Here is a 16,269-nt window from a genome sequence, read left to right as displayed (position 1 = left end):
AAGCTTTGACCCTGGTTTTCGGGTATCTGTTCTATGAGTGAACCTGCCCAGCTTAAGCTGATGTGGCAACTATGCCTATTCCTGGCAACAGCAGACTTTGCCAAGGGCCACATGCCTCAGTTACATCACAGCTGGGTTGCTGCAATGTGCTCTACATAATGCTGCCATTTTAGAGTGCATGGAAATAATTGACTCTATAGCCTGTCCCAGAGACCCTTCTGTGTGCCCCAACATCCACAGAAACACACCTAGTTGGAATCAGGCCCAGGCCTTTTCTGGGACTGCCTCAATGGAGACCTTCAGTGGTCAAAACTGCCATGGTCTTAGGAAGGGTTTTTAATTGCTTCGGTTTTATTTGTTTTTAAAAAATGGTTATTTGAACGCGTCATCTTTTCTCCTCTGCTCCTTTATTGTATGTATTGTTGACAAACCATTTCTGAAATTGGTAAGTGATTCTTTGCCCTTAGCCTCCCAGGTGAGGGATGTTTTACATACCTAAAGAAGAACAAATATACATTAGCCCTAAAATGCGGCTCACACCCCCCCCCCCCCGCACCCCACCGCGTTTCTTCAAGTCTGCACAAACCTCCATCCAAGCGCAGTTCCCGAACAGGAGAAGCCCCGGCAGCTGCCTCCAGGGCCGGCGGCGGACTTGACGCTCCCGCGTTTCCTCCTGGCAGGAGTCCTGGGGAGCAGGGAGGCGGAAAGCGAGCCCGAGGTGCGCGTGTCTCCCACGCCCACCCCCACCCCGTGTCTCCGGGGCCGGGCCGGGCCGGCTCCACCACCCGCCACCGCCTGCCCAGCGCTCCCCACGGCCGCCCCCTGCCCGAGAGGGACCCCCTCGGACGCCCACGCGCCCCCAGCCGGGGCTCCAGCCAGGCGGGAGTCGTGGAGGGCGCACGGCCTGGGGGCGGGCCCGGGGGGCAGGGGCGCGGAGAGCCCCGGGCCCGCCCGGCACGCGCCGCCGCGCCTCTGTCTCCCGCGAAGCGCCCTGGCCCGCTGCCGCCCGGTCGCTCGCCCCCCGCCCCCCGCCGCCGCTCGAACGCGGGCCACCGACGGCGCAGGGCACCGCGCGGCAGCAGCAGCAGCAGCCGAGCCCAGGCAGCCGCCCGCGGAGGCCCGGAGCTGTCCTTCAGCACCACGGCCGGGCTCCTTGCGGGAGGGCAGGCGCGAGAACGGGCGGGAGGGGAGGCGGCGGTGCGGAGCCCGAGCGAAGGCGTCGGAGAGCTCCCCGTGGGGCCCGGGATGGATCCGGGGGAGACGGGCGCGGGGGGCGGCGAGCGCCGTTCCTGCCGCCGCACGGCCACGGGGAGGAGCGCGCACGCGCCTCCCCCGTCCTCCCTCCCTCCCTCCCTCCTTCCCGTGCCCCCTCCCCTCCCTCCCTCCGCGATCAATTTCTCAAGGTGTTCTCCGCACAGCTGAAGATGGCGACAGATTGAAGGCGGGAGGCAGCGCGGCTGGGGGGCGATGGGCAGGCAGAGCCGCCGCGCCAGGAGGCTCCGGAGCGGCCAAGACGTGGCCCACCTGAAGCGCAAGCGGAAAGGCCAGTGAGGGCGGGCCGAGGGGCGCGCGGCTGCCGCGAGTGCCGAGGCAGGCGGGCGGGCGGGCAGGCAGGCAGGCAGGCAGGCAGGCAGGCGGGCGCCGATCGGGAACGAGCGGGGCCGGCCCGTCGGGGCTGACGATGAGGAGGGCCAAGCGGTGACGGACGGAGCGCCGGACGGAGGAGGACGAGGAAGAGGAGGGACGCCGCCGCCGCCGCCGCCGTCTGGGAGAAGGCAGCAGGCCGAGCGGCCGGCGGGTGATGCCGGCGCGGCGCGGCCTCGCCTCGCCTGGGCCGGCCATGGTAAGAGCCATCGCGGCGGCGCAGCACCATGCCCTGCCCGGCGGGAGCCCTTAGCAGCCCGGCGGCGGGAGGCTGGGGGCATCCGCGCGGGGGCCGGCGGTGGAGGCGGCGGCGGCGGCGGCGGGCCAGGCTCGGCCTGGGCCTCGTCGCCGGCCGCCAGGCGAGCGATGCCGCTGCTGCCCCTGCCCGCGCCCCCATGCCGGCCAGGCGGCGGCGGCGGCGGCGGCGGAGGTAGGTGACATTGCTGGGGAGGGGGTTGGCCCAGGCGCCCAGCCGCCCCGCGCCGCCGCCGCCGCCCCCCGCCGCCGCCGCCGCCGCGCGCGCCCTCTCCCCTCCGCGCCGCCCCCGAGAAATATGACCGGCGGCGCCTGGATGCGTCCACGAGAAGGTGACGCCGCCGCCGCCGGGAGAAGCCGCCGCCGCCGCCGCGCCCCCCCGAGCCAGCCCGACAAGCCGTGCGCCGACTCGGCGCGGGCCCAGAAATGGCGCCTGTCGCTGGCCTCGCTGCTCTTCTTCAGCGCGCTGCTCTCCGACCATCTGTGGCTGTGCGCCGCCGCCGGGGCCCGGCTCCGGCCCAAGGCGAGGAGCGCCGCCGTGCCGGCGCCCTGGCACGCCGAGGCCTTGGACGCCGCCGACGCCGACGCCGCCGGGACGCCCAACGGGAGCGCGCCGGCCCAGCGCCACTGCCCCGACCTGAGCGCCGCTTGCACCACGCGGCGCCTCCTGCAAGGCCCGCCGGCCGCCTTCCCCGCCGTGCCTCGCAGGCCGCCCCCCGCCGCCGCCGCCGCCGCCTCGCCCCAGCTGGCCTTCCTGGAGCAGCACTTTCGGAACTTCAGCCTCTCCTTTTGTGAGGCTTACACGGTCTGGGACCTGCTGCTGGGCATGGCCGGCCCGGAGAGCTTGGACTGCAGCCTCCAGAACCTCCTGGTGGACTTCTTCGCCGCTGCGGCCGGGGCCCAGCAAGGGGAGGCCTGTAGCAGCTGCCTGGAGGCCTATCAGAGGTTGGACCAACACGCTCAGGAAAAATATGAGGAGTTCGACCTCTTGCTGGAGAAATACTTGCAAGCCGAAGACTACTCCGTGCGCTCCTGCATAAGAGACTGCAAGGTAGGAAGGGGCGGGCGGAGGGGCCCCCCTCCAGGCCGGCCTGGGGCCTGCTGCTTCTGGCAAGGCCCGGAGGGGCTGTTCGCTTGCTTAACTGCCTTTGGACAGGAGGCGCATGAAGGGTTAGAGCCCCAAACCGTTTTTGCTAGCCTACTTGCCCACGGACGCCTGTGGTAGTCATTTCTAGCAGGGGAGTGAGAACCGAAAAGCAGCCACTGCTGCCTTTATCCCTGCCTGAGCTTTGATAGCCACAGGTGATCAGGCCCAGGGCTCCCGGGAAGTCTGCGCTTGGCTCAAACAGCAGGTATTGCTCCTCTGCCCCCTGGCAGGGGGCTCCAAAGGTAGCAAGGCAGGTGAGAGAAACAGGGCATGCCACAAGCCATCCAAGGGCTCACCTTCTCGGATGCTGGCAGCCCTCGATTGCTCAGTGCATTGGGGCAGATTTGCAGTGGGTGCCCAGTCAGAGCTGGTGGTGAAGAAAGCCTTGCAGGGCAGCTTCACCAACACGCGGGTCAAACAGGTTCTGGACTGGAAAATATAAGCAACTCACCACAGTCCAAGTGTCTGAGAATCAGCCTTGAGACCGATCGCCAAGGAGGCCCGTGCAGGCTCAGCTCCAGCTGCGTTGGAGACATGTGGGCAGGCTCAGCATCTGCCAGTCTTCTTGGGGCCACTTGCTCTCCCGGTGTGCCCTTACATGCCTGTGCTCAAGGCCCTTTCCTACACTGCAGATCTCTGTCAGTTGTCTGCTACTCTCATTGTTGGTTCCCCCCAAGAATCCTGGCCATTACAATTGGAGGTGATAGATCTCTCACACTTCCCCCCTCCCAAATTGCAGCTCCTAAAGTTCCCCGGGCCGAGGAAATGACTGAGTAAGCAACTTAAGTCTGAAGCGTGGCCATATCTGTTAGGAATGTATAAAGGGAAGCAGTTACAAACATAGCTGCATTCATGCCTCTTTGTTTTGTGGCAGTGGTCATGCTTGAGCGTGAGAGGGTTCAAGTGTGGAGAAGTTCAAAGGAACCTGAGATTCAGCCCGTGTGCACCACTGCAGTATGGCGGATGCTTCTCTGAGGCCAAGCACCTGGCATCAACTAAACATCTCCAGCTGGGAAACGTGTGGGATGGGGGTGCTAAGTTATCATTCGTGCCACATTACCTGGGAGCCTGGTGTTTGGTCCTGGGAATGGATCCTGTGATCCCCTCACATAGCTGCTGGTCTTAGTGCTGTTGTATGGGGAGAGGAGGACCACGGGGAAGCCACAACCACACTGCAAGGATAGTTGTGAGTCAGGCCTTAACAGTAATGTCTGAACCATTCCCGTGTTACAAAGGGGCTCTGCAGTGGCCATTTTTCACTGCACTTTTCCTCTGTAAGTAACTTGAAAAAGCCACAGTGGAAAATCCAAGCAGGAACAGTAGCATGAAGCCTTTATTAAATAGTTACTGTGTAGAGTTATCTCCCTTGCGTTTTTTAACTCTTCCCTCACCAGCTGCCATCCTGACCAAAATTGTCTCCCTGCACAGCATGTTGTGTTAGAAAAAAAACTCCTATTGGTGCAGGGGTGATTTTCATCAGGATTGTAGATGGGAAGGGGAATGTTACGTTTACTCCCAGGGCACTTTGGTCGTGATGCAAATTGCTCCCACCAGGCTTACTATTAAATTTTAAAATGTGGGATGATGCTCCACACTGCACTTATAACATAACATATAGGTGGGACCTTTGCCGATGGCACGGTGCTCCAGGGGGATCCACATTTCTGGTCCACATTTAGATCACATTTAGGAGGAAGTACCCGTTATAAGGGTGGGGGGAAATCTAGGGTGCCTGAGATTTTCCAGTCCTGGTACAAGATAACAGCTGAGAAAATGCAGTCTCCTATGAGAATGCGGTTGATGAAAGTGTGTTGCCATATTCATTTAAAATATTTCTGCACTACCTGTCATGTATGTGTGTACACCATACATCCAGGTGGTGTACAACCATAAAACTACAACATAAATATATGTTACAGCTAAAACAAAACACAAGTATATAACATAATGAGTAAGTCATAAACTAAAAGTAATGACAGCATAAACCAGTAAATGGTGAGTTGAATAAAAACATTTTTAACATGTGTCTAAACTGCAACAGAGTTGACGCATGTTTTATTTCTGGGGAGAGGGTATTCCAGAGAGGGTGCCACCATGGAAAAGGCCCTCTTCTTGGACGTCTATAGGATGTGGCATCACCAATAGGGCCTCCCGTGGCAATCGCAGTGGCTGGGTAGACCAACATGGGTAAAGTAGACATCCTCGCAGGTATCCCTGTCTCAAGTATTTAGGGCCTTATAGATTAATGCCAACATCTTAAACCTGGCCCAATAGTGAATTGGCAAGCAATTCTGTTCTTTCAACAGCAGCAGCAGCTAGATGTATCACACAACAAACTTGTCTTTTGTGTGAGGCAGCCTTACAAAGAGCACATGACAAGGGTGGAGATGTGAGGTTACTGATAGTGAGGTTCTATGAGGACCCCCAGAATACTTAGGAGATCCTTCAGAGAGAATGCAACCCCAACCAGAATAGGCAAATGACCTAATTCCCAGACCGAGGCATCAGCCACTCACACACAGGAACTCCATCTTACAGGGATTGGCCCTCATCCAGCCCATTTATTGGCCCCCAGCCAGCCCATCACTGTATCCAGACACTGTCCTAGGAACCGCATATGACAGCGGCAAGATTCATTCACTTGGGCGAGAGGGAATAACCTTCCATTGTAACTTCATGGAGTATTCTCTTCCTGGCAAGTGGTATACAATTGTCCATTTTATGACCAGTGGAAGCTGCCTTATACTGAATCAGACTCTCAGTCCATCTAGCCCAGTATGGTTGGCACTGACTGGCAGCAATGGCGCTCCAGAGTTTCTGGCAAGAGTTTTCCCAGCCTTACCTGGAGATGCCGAGGATGGAACCTTGGACCTTCTGTGTGCAAAACAGGGCCTCTACCCCCAAATGACAGCCCTTTTCTGTGTATATCTATACGTGCTTTTGCCTCCATAGAGCAGCAGTACGTACTAGCGTAAGTGTGACGAGAGTGGGAGATAGTTCCATTGTTCCTGCTAATAAAAAAGTCCCAGCTCTTCAACCCTGTGAGCCCCACCATGTCACTGCTTCCTGGTGGACGGGGATAGACTTCCCATATGGTCAGTTACCATATAGGCAAAGACGACGCTCCTTATGCAATCATGCTTTCTTGGGGAAGCGTCCTCTTCATTCATTCCCCAGCAGTAATAACTGCAAATTGAGAAAGAATATTTAGCAGTTTTATTTATGACATTTATATCCCACCTTTGTCCCAAAGGGCAGCAAACATGTTTATTCTCCACTTGTACCCTGACCCCACTTTATCCCCAGAACAACCCAGTGAGGATAGGTTAGGCTGAGATAGTGACCATCAAAGTCACCTAGTGAACGTCATGGTTGGGTAGGGATTTGAATCTAGGTCTTCCCAATCCTAGAAGGAGACTCTAATTACTACACAAATTTATTTTTTCTGGTAAGTTGTAACTAGCCATGAGTTCCAGAGTGCTCTCAAACTAATGGGCTCTTTGCAGTATATCTACAGCACAGACTTTCAATGGTTTAATAAGCCCTATTCAGCTGTTCTCCTCAAGTGTAAGTTTTAGACAAGAGGAGGCATGTGGTATTTCTGGCTCTCCTTTCACTGTTCTGTACCCATGGCAGGGGCATTGGTGGGGGGGCAGCCTTCTGCAGAGGAGGGTCTTTCTCCCCAAGATCTTAAAATCCTGATTTTTTTCAGGGCTCTAAAATCCTGGGAGAGCCTCCACAGACAGAGAAGGCTCACCTGCATGCAGACTGGCACCGTTCACTTGTAGAGATAAGGGAGCGGAAGAGTTAGTGCACTTGCCCCCGCAACCCTCTCTTCGTGTGTTGAGCTTGCACATGAGGAGAACTACGAGATGGGGCTGTAGTAATTCATTCCATCTAGGGAACCCTGGGAATTGCAGTTCTGGGGGGTGGGGAGTAGGGATCTCTTAAAGCAAAATTCTCAGTAATTCACCAAACTATACACTTCCGAAGATTCCTGAGGAGGGGGGATGACAGCTGCACTTTGTAGTTTAGGGGTGCTTCCAGAGAAAGGTCCCTAATGCTAATGATCCACAGGCACTGTATAGCAGTTCTGTCTTTTTGTTGTTAATGGGGTTTTGGGGGCATTAAATAAAAAGGTGGAGGAAATTGTGGGCAAATGCAGGAGGCCTATGAGTAGGAGGCAATGTTGTCTGGACCATCGCCCCTCTGGAAGCGCCCTTGTCTAGCCACACCCAGAGGCACAACTACACTGAGGCCCAGCAGGTACCCCACCATGGTTGAGTGGCCTGCCTACATGCCTTGAGTGGGCGTGATCCCAGGGTGTCATCAGACAAGTGTTTTATTACATGCTTGTTCCTGGGCACTCAGATTTTCGCGGGTCCTTCTCACAACGTTGTCTACCTCCCATCCCTTCTAGCCTTCTTTGTGCCACAACACACACACACACACACACACACACATGCTTAAGTCCATATTATTTTTAAAGGCGGAAGTTGCTGCTATCTCCTGCTGTGTGCAGGAGAGGCAGTGCACATTTGTTTACTTCCTCTTCCCTCTCCCTGAGAGAAGGAGGAAGTATTGAGCAACAAAAGTGGGGGTGGAGAAGTGACAGTAGGCAAGCGTGATTCCCCCATGCCCACCCCACGTGATGGAGCTCTGAGAAGGGGCGGTCTAGTTTTTTTCTTAAACCCCAGTCAATATATGAGTAGTGTGTTTTAGGCTAGTATCTGATCTTGCTTTTCTTCTTATCCCCATGATGTTCAAACCTGAAAGTACCGTAGTAGAAGCAGCCTGTTGTGCTTTCTGACTTTGGATGTTCAGTGGTGCTGTTAGGGTCAAACTGTGTGATACATTAACGCTGTAGCATGCTGCTGATTCTCTGTTTGTGGTGTGTTTTTTACTCACAAGTAAGTGCATAAGGCTGTGACCTGGATCAGGACCACTGCATGCAGGGAGGGGAGATTTAAACTTCTCACAACCACTTTTCCAAAATTCACCCCTCTGGAAAGCAGCTAAAAAAGAGAAAAAAGTCTCCACGGGTCCCAATAGAGACTTTTTTTTTCTTTTTTTTAGCTGCCATATGTGGTGGAGGGGGGGGACTTTTGGAAAACAAGCGACTGTGGTGAGGGAGTTAAACTTCCCTACTCATTTACAGTGGTCCTGATCTGGATTGGGGACCCATGTGGAAGGAGAAGTTCATCACTTCACCTAATTTTGCACTATCAAAGCACTATGTGAACTGAAAACTCAGTTATTCTTCAAAATTCACACTGCTAAGAATTTTGCAGTGGAGATCTCTAATCAAAAATGCATATAAAAATCATATTAAATATGCATCGCATTAGTAAAATCTCTTGCTTAAAATGTTTATATTTGGCAAAAATGTATGTATTAGGAGAAAGTTGCACAAAAGTGATTGTGAATTTTCATGCAAACTTTTTTAAAAAAATTCTCAAAGTGTGTGACAAGCTGAACTTAAAGCCGGGAGTTGCGGGGGGGAGAAACTCACAGATGCATCCATCCCTACCCATGTGCTTACTTGTAAGTTAAAAAAACAAAGAGAGCATGTTGCATATTTAAGTTATTGTGCAGTTTAACCTTGAGTCAGATCTTTATGGATTCTCCCTTCTTAGCTGTAACCCTGAGCACGTTCAATTTGTAATATTCACGGAGGGGCTTACTTCCAAATGAAAATGTATATGACAGGTCGTTGAGGCTGTCCAATGTGAGGAAATAACTGGTTGGTTAAGCAACTCTTGCTGCAATGATAGGCCAGCAGAGTCATGAACATGTGCAGAGAGTGCCTTTCCTTGCACACACACACACACACACACACTTCCGAATAAGGGTCAGGGCTTCCTGGGCAGAGCTTCCAGGCACGCTTGAACTGGCCTCGTGAAGAGATGAAGGGCATGCCAGAGGTGGGTGGGTGCCTGGAGCTGTAAGATGGTTCACCCAAAAGGGCAGAAAGCCTGAAAAGGAGGTAACTCCTACCAAACACCAGTAACCCTCCCAGCTCCCACTAGGTTTTGACGTGGTTATAGAAGTGCTTCTACCCAACTATAGGTACAGAGACAGTTTGTGGATGAGCACAGAATGGAGGTATCAGCTCATGTGGTCTGCCCAGCCTCCCAGCCCTGCTTGACGGATATGTATGCATTTTATCTTGCTTCACACCATTGGCAATGATCCACACCATTGGCTACTGCTCACTGGGGTGGGGCAACACACATCTTCAGGACAGCTGGGAAGTTACAGTTGCCATTTTCAGGGCTTTCACACATACAACTTGGTTTACTGTTGTATTACTTCCAAGTTTGCGTGCATGCATCCATCCATCCATACTGTTCTATATTTTAATCTGAATGGTTTGCGAACAGCCCTCCTTACCTTCTCTCAGAGCTGCTTTGGAGGGAGAGGCAGGCATTGCTCTTCCACCCTGAAAGACACCCAGTGTTAGTGCTGCCCTCTATATTCTTTCCTGCTCTTCCTTTGGGGGGCTCAGAGTAGCTCCTGTCTGGTTGCAAGAAGTCTCACATCCAGCTGTCTTCCATAGCTACTTTCAGCATTGGGTCCGTGTCACCTGCCTTCAGACCAGGAAAAGCTCCACCCATGCCAGCTTCATCAGCCTGTGGCAACTGAGAGTGGCATCCCACAGGAGCGTCAGGGATTGGGTTTCGTGGGCCACCACAAGCCTCTAGAAATGCAAGCAAAGGCCCTTCGCTCTTGCTTGCAAGGTCTGAAGGCATCTCAAGGGTCACAGCAGTGGCACGAATGGTGATTGTTGTGTGCTTTGAAAGACCGCATTTATTCCTCTAGAATGGTGCAGATGGTTGAGAACGTGTCATTTCCCCACCCACCTCTGAGATTATTCCATGGAGTCATATTCAACTGTCATGTCTTCACTGTGAGGCCTTTGTTCTAAGAGGGCAATCCCAGGAAAACTAGGTTTTGTTTGCAAGGTGTGCCACATATATTTGTATAAGAGCTCTCATCTGCCATACTTTGATTTGAGGTGCTTACCCTTCTCTCCTACCCTTCTGTAACCACTGCACTGATTCCAGTAAGACTCCTTTTCAGAGCTAGTGTGATTAGGGTGGTGTTGGAGGGAATCTACACGTCGTACTGAAGGCGCCTGCGTGCGCCTCCAGTCCGCCCTCAAAACGATGGTGTAGACGGAGAAGGAAGAGGCGGAGGAGGAGGCGGCTGGGGAACCGGCCGCGTCCTTGCCGCCGCCGCCTCCCCGCCGGCCTCCTGCTGCCGGGCTAAGAGCCACCCAGGTCGGAGAGCTCAGCGGAAGCGGAAGCCGAGCTCTCCGATCCGGGTGGCTCTTACCCCAGCAGCAGGAGGCCGGCGGGGAGGCGGCGGCGGCAAGGACGCGGTCGGTTCCCCAGCTGCCGCCTCCTCCGCCTCTTCCTCCGTCTCTTCTTTCTCCGTCTATACCATTGTTTTGAGGGCGGACTGGAAGCGCACGCAGGCGCCTTCAGTACGACGTCTAGATTCCTTCTTGATCTGCCTGTGCTTTTCAGGAGGTGTGATCTGTAAAGGAAAGGAGGAGGCTGTTCTCCATGCTGTGGAACACTTTCCCCAGTGAGGTCCACATGGGCCCATCCCTACAATAAGGGAAAACCTTAAAAAGAAAAGAAAAGCAAGCAGGTTCACATAGAGATAGCCAACTTCAGTATTCTCCAGGGCAGTCACCCAGGGGCCTAACCGCATCATACGATGTCAGCAAGGGCTTCCCATTTATTTATTTTTAATTAACGTATTTGTATTTTGCATTTCAGCAGTTAGGTTTTCAATGGGGCTTACAAAAACATTTGTTTCCAGTCTCAGAAGGGCAAAGGGCTTCTACATGCATTTGTTTCCCACCCTGGAACAAAGGAACAAATGCCCCTTTGTCCCAAAGCTAATGTTTATTGTTTCGGCCTTTGCAGTAGGCAAAAGGTAAACCCTCCATATACAAAATCATATATTCGAAATTTGGCAGAGAATCTAAATGTTAAGGGCAATAAGTTGGTCTGATTTCAGAAGAATAGGATAAAAAAATACATCTGTTTCAAAAGTTTGCTTTTCAAGCGCAGGCGTCAAGCTGCATTTTGAAGCCTGCTCTTGAAAGTAGACTTGGAACTGGTCTTGTCTGCACTCAAAACATACCTTTACTTTCTCCTTTAGTCTAGATTATTTAAAAATGCAAGGTTCTTGCAAGGTTCTTGCTGTTCATAGTTTGGTGAAAATAATTTTAAATTGATCAAGTTAGATGATGTTAAAATCTCTGTTTTAAATCATCAATCTGAATCAAGGAAACATATGTTCACTGCCTGGCCGTTAGGGGCTTCTTTGTGTAAGACAGCTGGGCCACTTCTAGGCTGAGGAGGCTCACTTGCACAAGCCGGGAGGTAAGAGACGCATCCTGTGTGTATGAGAGTGTGAAGTGACTGTAAGATCTGAGGCCTGGAGTGACCAGGCCCAAGCTATGAAAGAGATTTCTCCACCCTTAGTAGCACCAGAACCGCAAATAGCAGTGCTAGGACAATGTCCCCATGCCCCCCACCCCACAGTCTAGCTTGGCTGTAGGAGAAAGTGGGTGGGGTCCCCATGGTGCCACGGGCAATCCCAGTAGTGACTGAGGGCCACATCCAGGCTGCAGGGATATGCAGCCTGATGCAGATGAAGCAGTGGAGGGAACCCTTATCAACAGTGCAGATGGTACCAAACTGTGAAGGTTAGCTAACATGGGTGTTCACAGGAAGGGGAAAGGGGGGGGCAGCAGTTGTATCCCCCTGTATGAGCCATCATCTCTAGATACCCAGCTTTCTTTCTTTTCTTTTCTTTTTAAAAAAGGGTATTTCTGGCCATTGTGAAACCTGAGATATGAGGCAAAATGCACAGCCTCTACTCTGCCCATTTGTTTTGTAAGCCAAGCAGTCTGCTCCATCCTTCCATAGTTTTTAGCCAATTAATGAAATCATGGCAACATCTGACACACCCACTGTCTGGAGAAAGAACTTCCTGGTTCATTTTAAAGCCTGTGTGTAGGTGTGTGTGGGGGGGGGGGGTCTTCCCTGGTGGGAGGAGATTGCAGCCTCAAAAAATAAATTCAGAAATCCAGGACTTTAGCATACAGTAGTGGATTGGACAGTAGTGTCTACCCAAAAAGAAAAGGTAACAGCAAAGACAGGAGTTCAAAATAGGACTCGGGTCTTAACAAAATATTTTTTTTCTGAGTTTGTAAACCATACATAAAGTTCATCGTTATATCTACAGTACAGATGGTAACTCTGCAGCGTAATCCAGGGTTGTTACCAGTCTCCTGGTGTATTGGTGGTTTAGGGCAATGCCAGTGGAGCTGTGAGGTTGATTATAGCAGCAGAGCAATTTATTAAGGTCTAGAGGGGCTTGTTGGGACATATTGAGTGTGTGTGTGTGTGTATGTATGTGTGTGTGTAGCTTTGTAAGAATGTGCAGGTTTTCGTTCTTTCAGGAGGCCTCCTTCTGAGTGCAGGCCTTGACACTGAGGAGATTGCGTGCCATGCAGCTCCTCTGAGCCAGGGTTCTCTCATGTATTGCAATGACAACCCCTACTGTGAAGGTCTCTGTGTTAATTGTGCCTTGTCTGGAGATCAGAGTCTAGGGGTGGATTGCAAGCTGAGCAGAACCCCCATCTCCATCCCATATTAATCATGTCTGTCATTGTATTGGCCGGTGGCAAAGGGCCATTATAGGGGCAAAGGCAGCCCGGGGGGAAATGGAAGATTTCTATTGTAAGTGGTGAGACAATGTTTGGAAACGACGTCTAGCTGTTGAGAAACAACAGAGATTTCAAAAGGGAGATTTGTAGTCTGGATGAATTACTCAATGGTAAGTATCAGATCACACCCAGCAATGCATTTTGGGAAGGAGAAGCAATGGCTGATCTCCATTTCTGGGAATACTAAGGCCAGCTTCAACTAATCTCACTCTTGCCTTTGGTGAAGCACACAGGTTCCTGAGACAACATAAAACAGAAGTGCAGAGAAACATAACAGTCCATATATTAACAAAGCCAGAGATTAATTTTAGGCGGTACACTAGGTAGAAAAAGCAATAGAGGCCAAATTGTAAGTATTACCTAGTGGTTGGAGGATGTGGAACCCTCAGTGCAAAGTCTCTCTTCAGGTGGTAGACAATCTTCCTCTGGTTCCATCTCTACCATTGACTAATCTGCGGTCCCCAACCTTTCTGGAAAATTTGGGAATTTGAGAAACCACTGTGGACACCACTACAAAATGGCTCCCTTGGAGGATGTGGCTAGTCACATAATGGCTGCGTTGGGGGCCTGGCTAGTCAATAGAGATGGTGGGAGAGAAAGTGCAAGGCTAGAGGCTGGGAGGGAGGGGGAAACAGCATGGCAAAGGGGTGGAGGGAGGAGAAAGGATGAGGCTAGAAGCTAAGAAGGGGAGAAACAGCGAGGTAAAGAGATGGGGGAGAACAGTGAGTCTAGAGGCTGGGAGTCTAGAGAAGCAGCATGATAAAGGGATACATAAGAGAGGAAGTGCAGGGCTAGGGGCTAGGAAGAGAGAGAGAGAGAGAGAGAGAGGAGAAGAAGAAGAAGAAGAAGAAGGCCGGGGACAGTCAGTGGAGAGAAAGAGCAAGGAAAGGGGTCGGGCAGAGAGAAAGAGCAAGGCTGGGTATAAGTGTGAGGAAGTTGTACTTAAAATATATATATAAGCATTTCATATGTATTCATTGCTGTGGGTGTAGACAAATCCATGAATGTATATTTGAAAGGGGGAGTGCCTGTGGGGACCACGCTGGGGTCCCCTTTGTGGGTGCCATTGGAGGGCCTCATGGGCACCATGTTGGAGAGCCTTGGACTCATTCATTCAGACTACAAATCTCCTTGTCGAGACTGGGTCTAACTAAGGTGCTGACCTCATGGCCATGACACCTGGTCAAATTTGGAGACTGTTTCTTTCCCCAAGCCCTGCTATTTCTACCGCTTAGCTCAATGAGGCATTCTAGAGAACTTGAAAGCTTGCACAATCTCGTGGTATTTTGGGTGGCCCTAATAAAGGTATTGCCCAAATGTGGATTTTCGTTATTTTTCTCATGGACCAGTATGGCTACTTTTGTCTGTTTTTAAATATACACAAAAGATGCAACCACGCAAAAACGTGTAGTTCGGGGAAAATATGACTGATAAAAATTAGCAGGGAGGGAACAGCTGTTTGGGCCAGGAAAGTGATCTGTGCCTCTCTTTGAGAGGGAGTTGATCCCAAGCCGCCTGAAAGAGATGGCAGTGAGACCACTCCTGAAGAAATCCTCCCTGGACCTGGAAAATCCTAATAGATATAAGCCAGTGAGCGGTGGTTGCAGGCCAGCTCCAGATACCCTTGGATGAGACCAATTATCTAGATCCATTTCAGTTGGTTTTCAGGCCTGGTTTTGGAACGGAAACAGCCTTGGTCTCCCTGTATAATGACCTATGTCGGGAGAAAATCAGGGGGAGTGTGACTCTGTTGATTCTCCTTGATCTCTCAGCGATTTTCGATACCATCGACCATGATATCCTTCTGGGAAGACTTTCTGAGTTGGGAGTGGGAGGTACTGCATTACAGTGGTTCTGCTCCTACCTGGCTGGTTGGCTCCAGAAGGTGATACTGGGGCAACATTGCTCGGCTCCGTGGATTCTCCAGTATGGGCTTCCACAGGGGTCAATCTTCTCCCCCATGCAACAATTGAGTGCCGTCATCCGCATTGTCATCAGTATGCTATTGACATGCAGCTCTACTTCTCATCTTCAACAGGTGAGGCTGTGGATCATAGAATCATAGAATAGCAGAGTTGGAAGAGGCCTACAAGGCCATCGAGTCCAACCCCCTGCTCAATGCAGGAATCCACCCTAAAGCAGCCCTGACAGATGCTTGTCCAGCTGCCTCTTGAAGGCCTCTAGTGTGGGAGAGCCCACAACCTCCCTAGGGAACTGATTCCATTGTCGTGCTGAACTGGTGCTGAACTGGTGCCTGGCTGTGACAATGGACTGGATGAGGACTAATAAACTGAAGCTCAATCCAGAAAAGGCTGAAATGCTGCTAGTGGGTGGTTCTTCTGACTGGATGGAGGGTGTTCAACCTATTCTGGATGGGGTTGCACTCCCCCTGAAGGAGCAGGTTCGTAGCTTGGGGGTTCTCCTAGAACCATCTCTGTCCCTTGAGGCTCAGGTGGCCTCGGTGGCACGGAGTGCCTTCTACCAGCTTCAGTTGGTGGCCCAGCTACACCCCTATCTGGACAGGGATAACCTAGCTTCAGTTGCCTATGCTCTGGTAACCTCCATGTTAGATTACTGCAATGTGCTCTATGTGGGGCTGCCTTTGAAGACGGTTCAGAAGCTGCAGCTTGTGCAAAATGCAGCAGCCAGATTGATAACCTGAACTAGAAGGTTCAAGCATATAAGACCCACTCTGGCCCGCTTGCACTGTCTGTCTGTATGTTTTCGAGCCCAATTCAAGGTGCTGGTTTTAACCTATAAAGCCTTACACGGCTTGGGGCCACAATACCTGATGGAACACCTCTCCCAACATGAACCTACCAATAACACGACGTTCGAAATCTAAGGTCACCCTCCGGGTGCCTACTCCAAGGGAAGCTCGGAGGACTACAACAAGAGAGAGGGCCTTCTCTGTGGTGGCCTCCAATTATGGAACAATCTCCCTGGTGCCGACATTACTATCTTTTCAGCACCCAATCAAGACTTTTCTGTTTTCCCAGTCATTTGGCAGCATGTGATGAGTTTTGATCAATCACGGATTTGTTTTATGGTTTGGCTGATGGCTCAAAATTGTTTTCAGATATATGTTGTCTCTGCGTGTACTGTTTGTTGTGTGGTTTTTATGTTTTTTAATTTGCATATTGTTTTTAATCTTTGCAAACCTCTCAGAAAGCTTCGGCTATGGGGCGGTGTAGAACTGTAATGAATAAATACCAATTAGATGGAAAGAATAGTCAAAAGAATATTCCTGCACTTCAGTACTCAAGCCATGCAAATGTTGTATTATGTTGATGTATAAAGTGGCTGTTGTGAGTAGTAAAGTGAGTAGTCCAGGCTCCATTGAAAACCTAGTCCCTGATGTGGGATACCCATTTCTCCTCCCCTGCCAAAGACTATCAGCAGACATCATTGCAAGAATGATCATCCATGTTTCCAAGAAGGAATAGAACAACTTATTTAAAGCTGTCAA

The 16,269-nt window shown here is 51.7% G+C and overlaps 1 protein-coding gene across 1 annotated transcript in view; it reads left to right on the top strand.

Moving 5' to 3' along the window:
* The first annotated feature begins 1,467 nt into the window (after nt 1–1,467).
* NALF2 (NALCN channel auxiliary factor 2) overlaps nt 1,468–16,269 on the top strand; it is a 36,627-nt gene continuing 21,825 nt past the window's right edge. The window contains exons 1-3 of the mRNA XM_063142093.1: nt 1,468–1,547; nt 1,776–2,074; nt 2,232–2,950. Coding sequence (XP_062998163.1) covers nt 1,468–1,547; nt 1,776–2,074; nt 2,232–2,950 — 1,098 coding nt within the window. The remainder of the gene's footprint in view (nt 1,548–1,775; nt 2,075–2,231; nt 2,951–16,269) is intronic.

The sequence above is a fragment of the Elgaria multicarinata genome, chromosome 15 (assembly GCF_023053635.1).
Source record: "Elgaria multicarinata webbii isolate HBS135686 ecotype San Diego chromosome 15, rElgMul1.1.pri, whole genome shotgun sequence".
In the NCBI taxonomy this organism is placed as follows: Eukaryota; Metazoa; Chordata; class Lepidosauria; order Squamata; family Anguidae; genus Elgaria; species Elgaria multicarinata.
The sequence above is the reverse complement of the archived record's forward strand: the minus strand, read 5'-3'. Positions and strand labels throughout refer to the sequence as shown.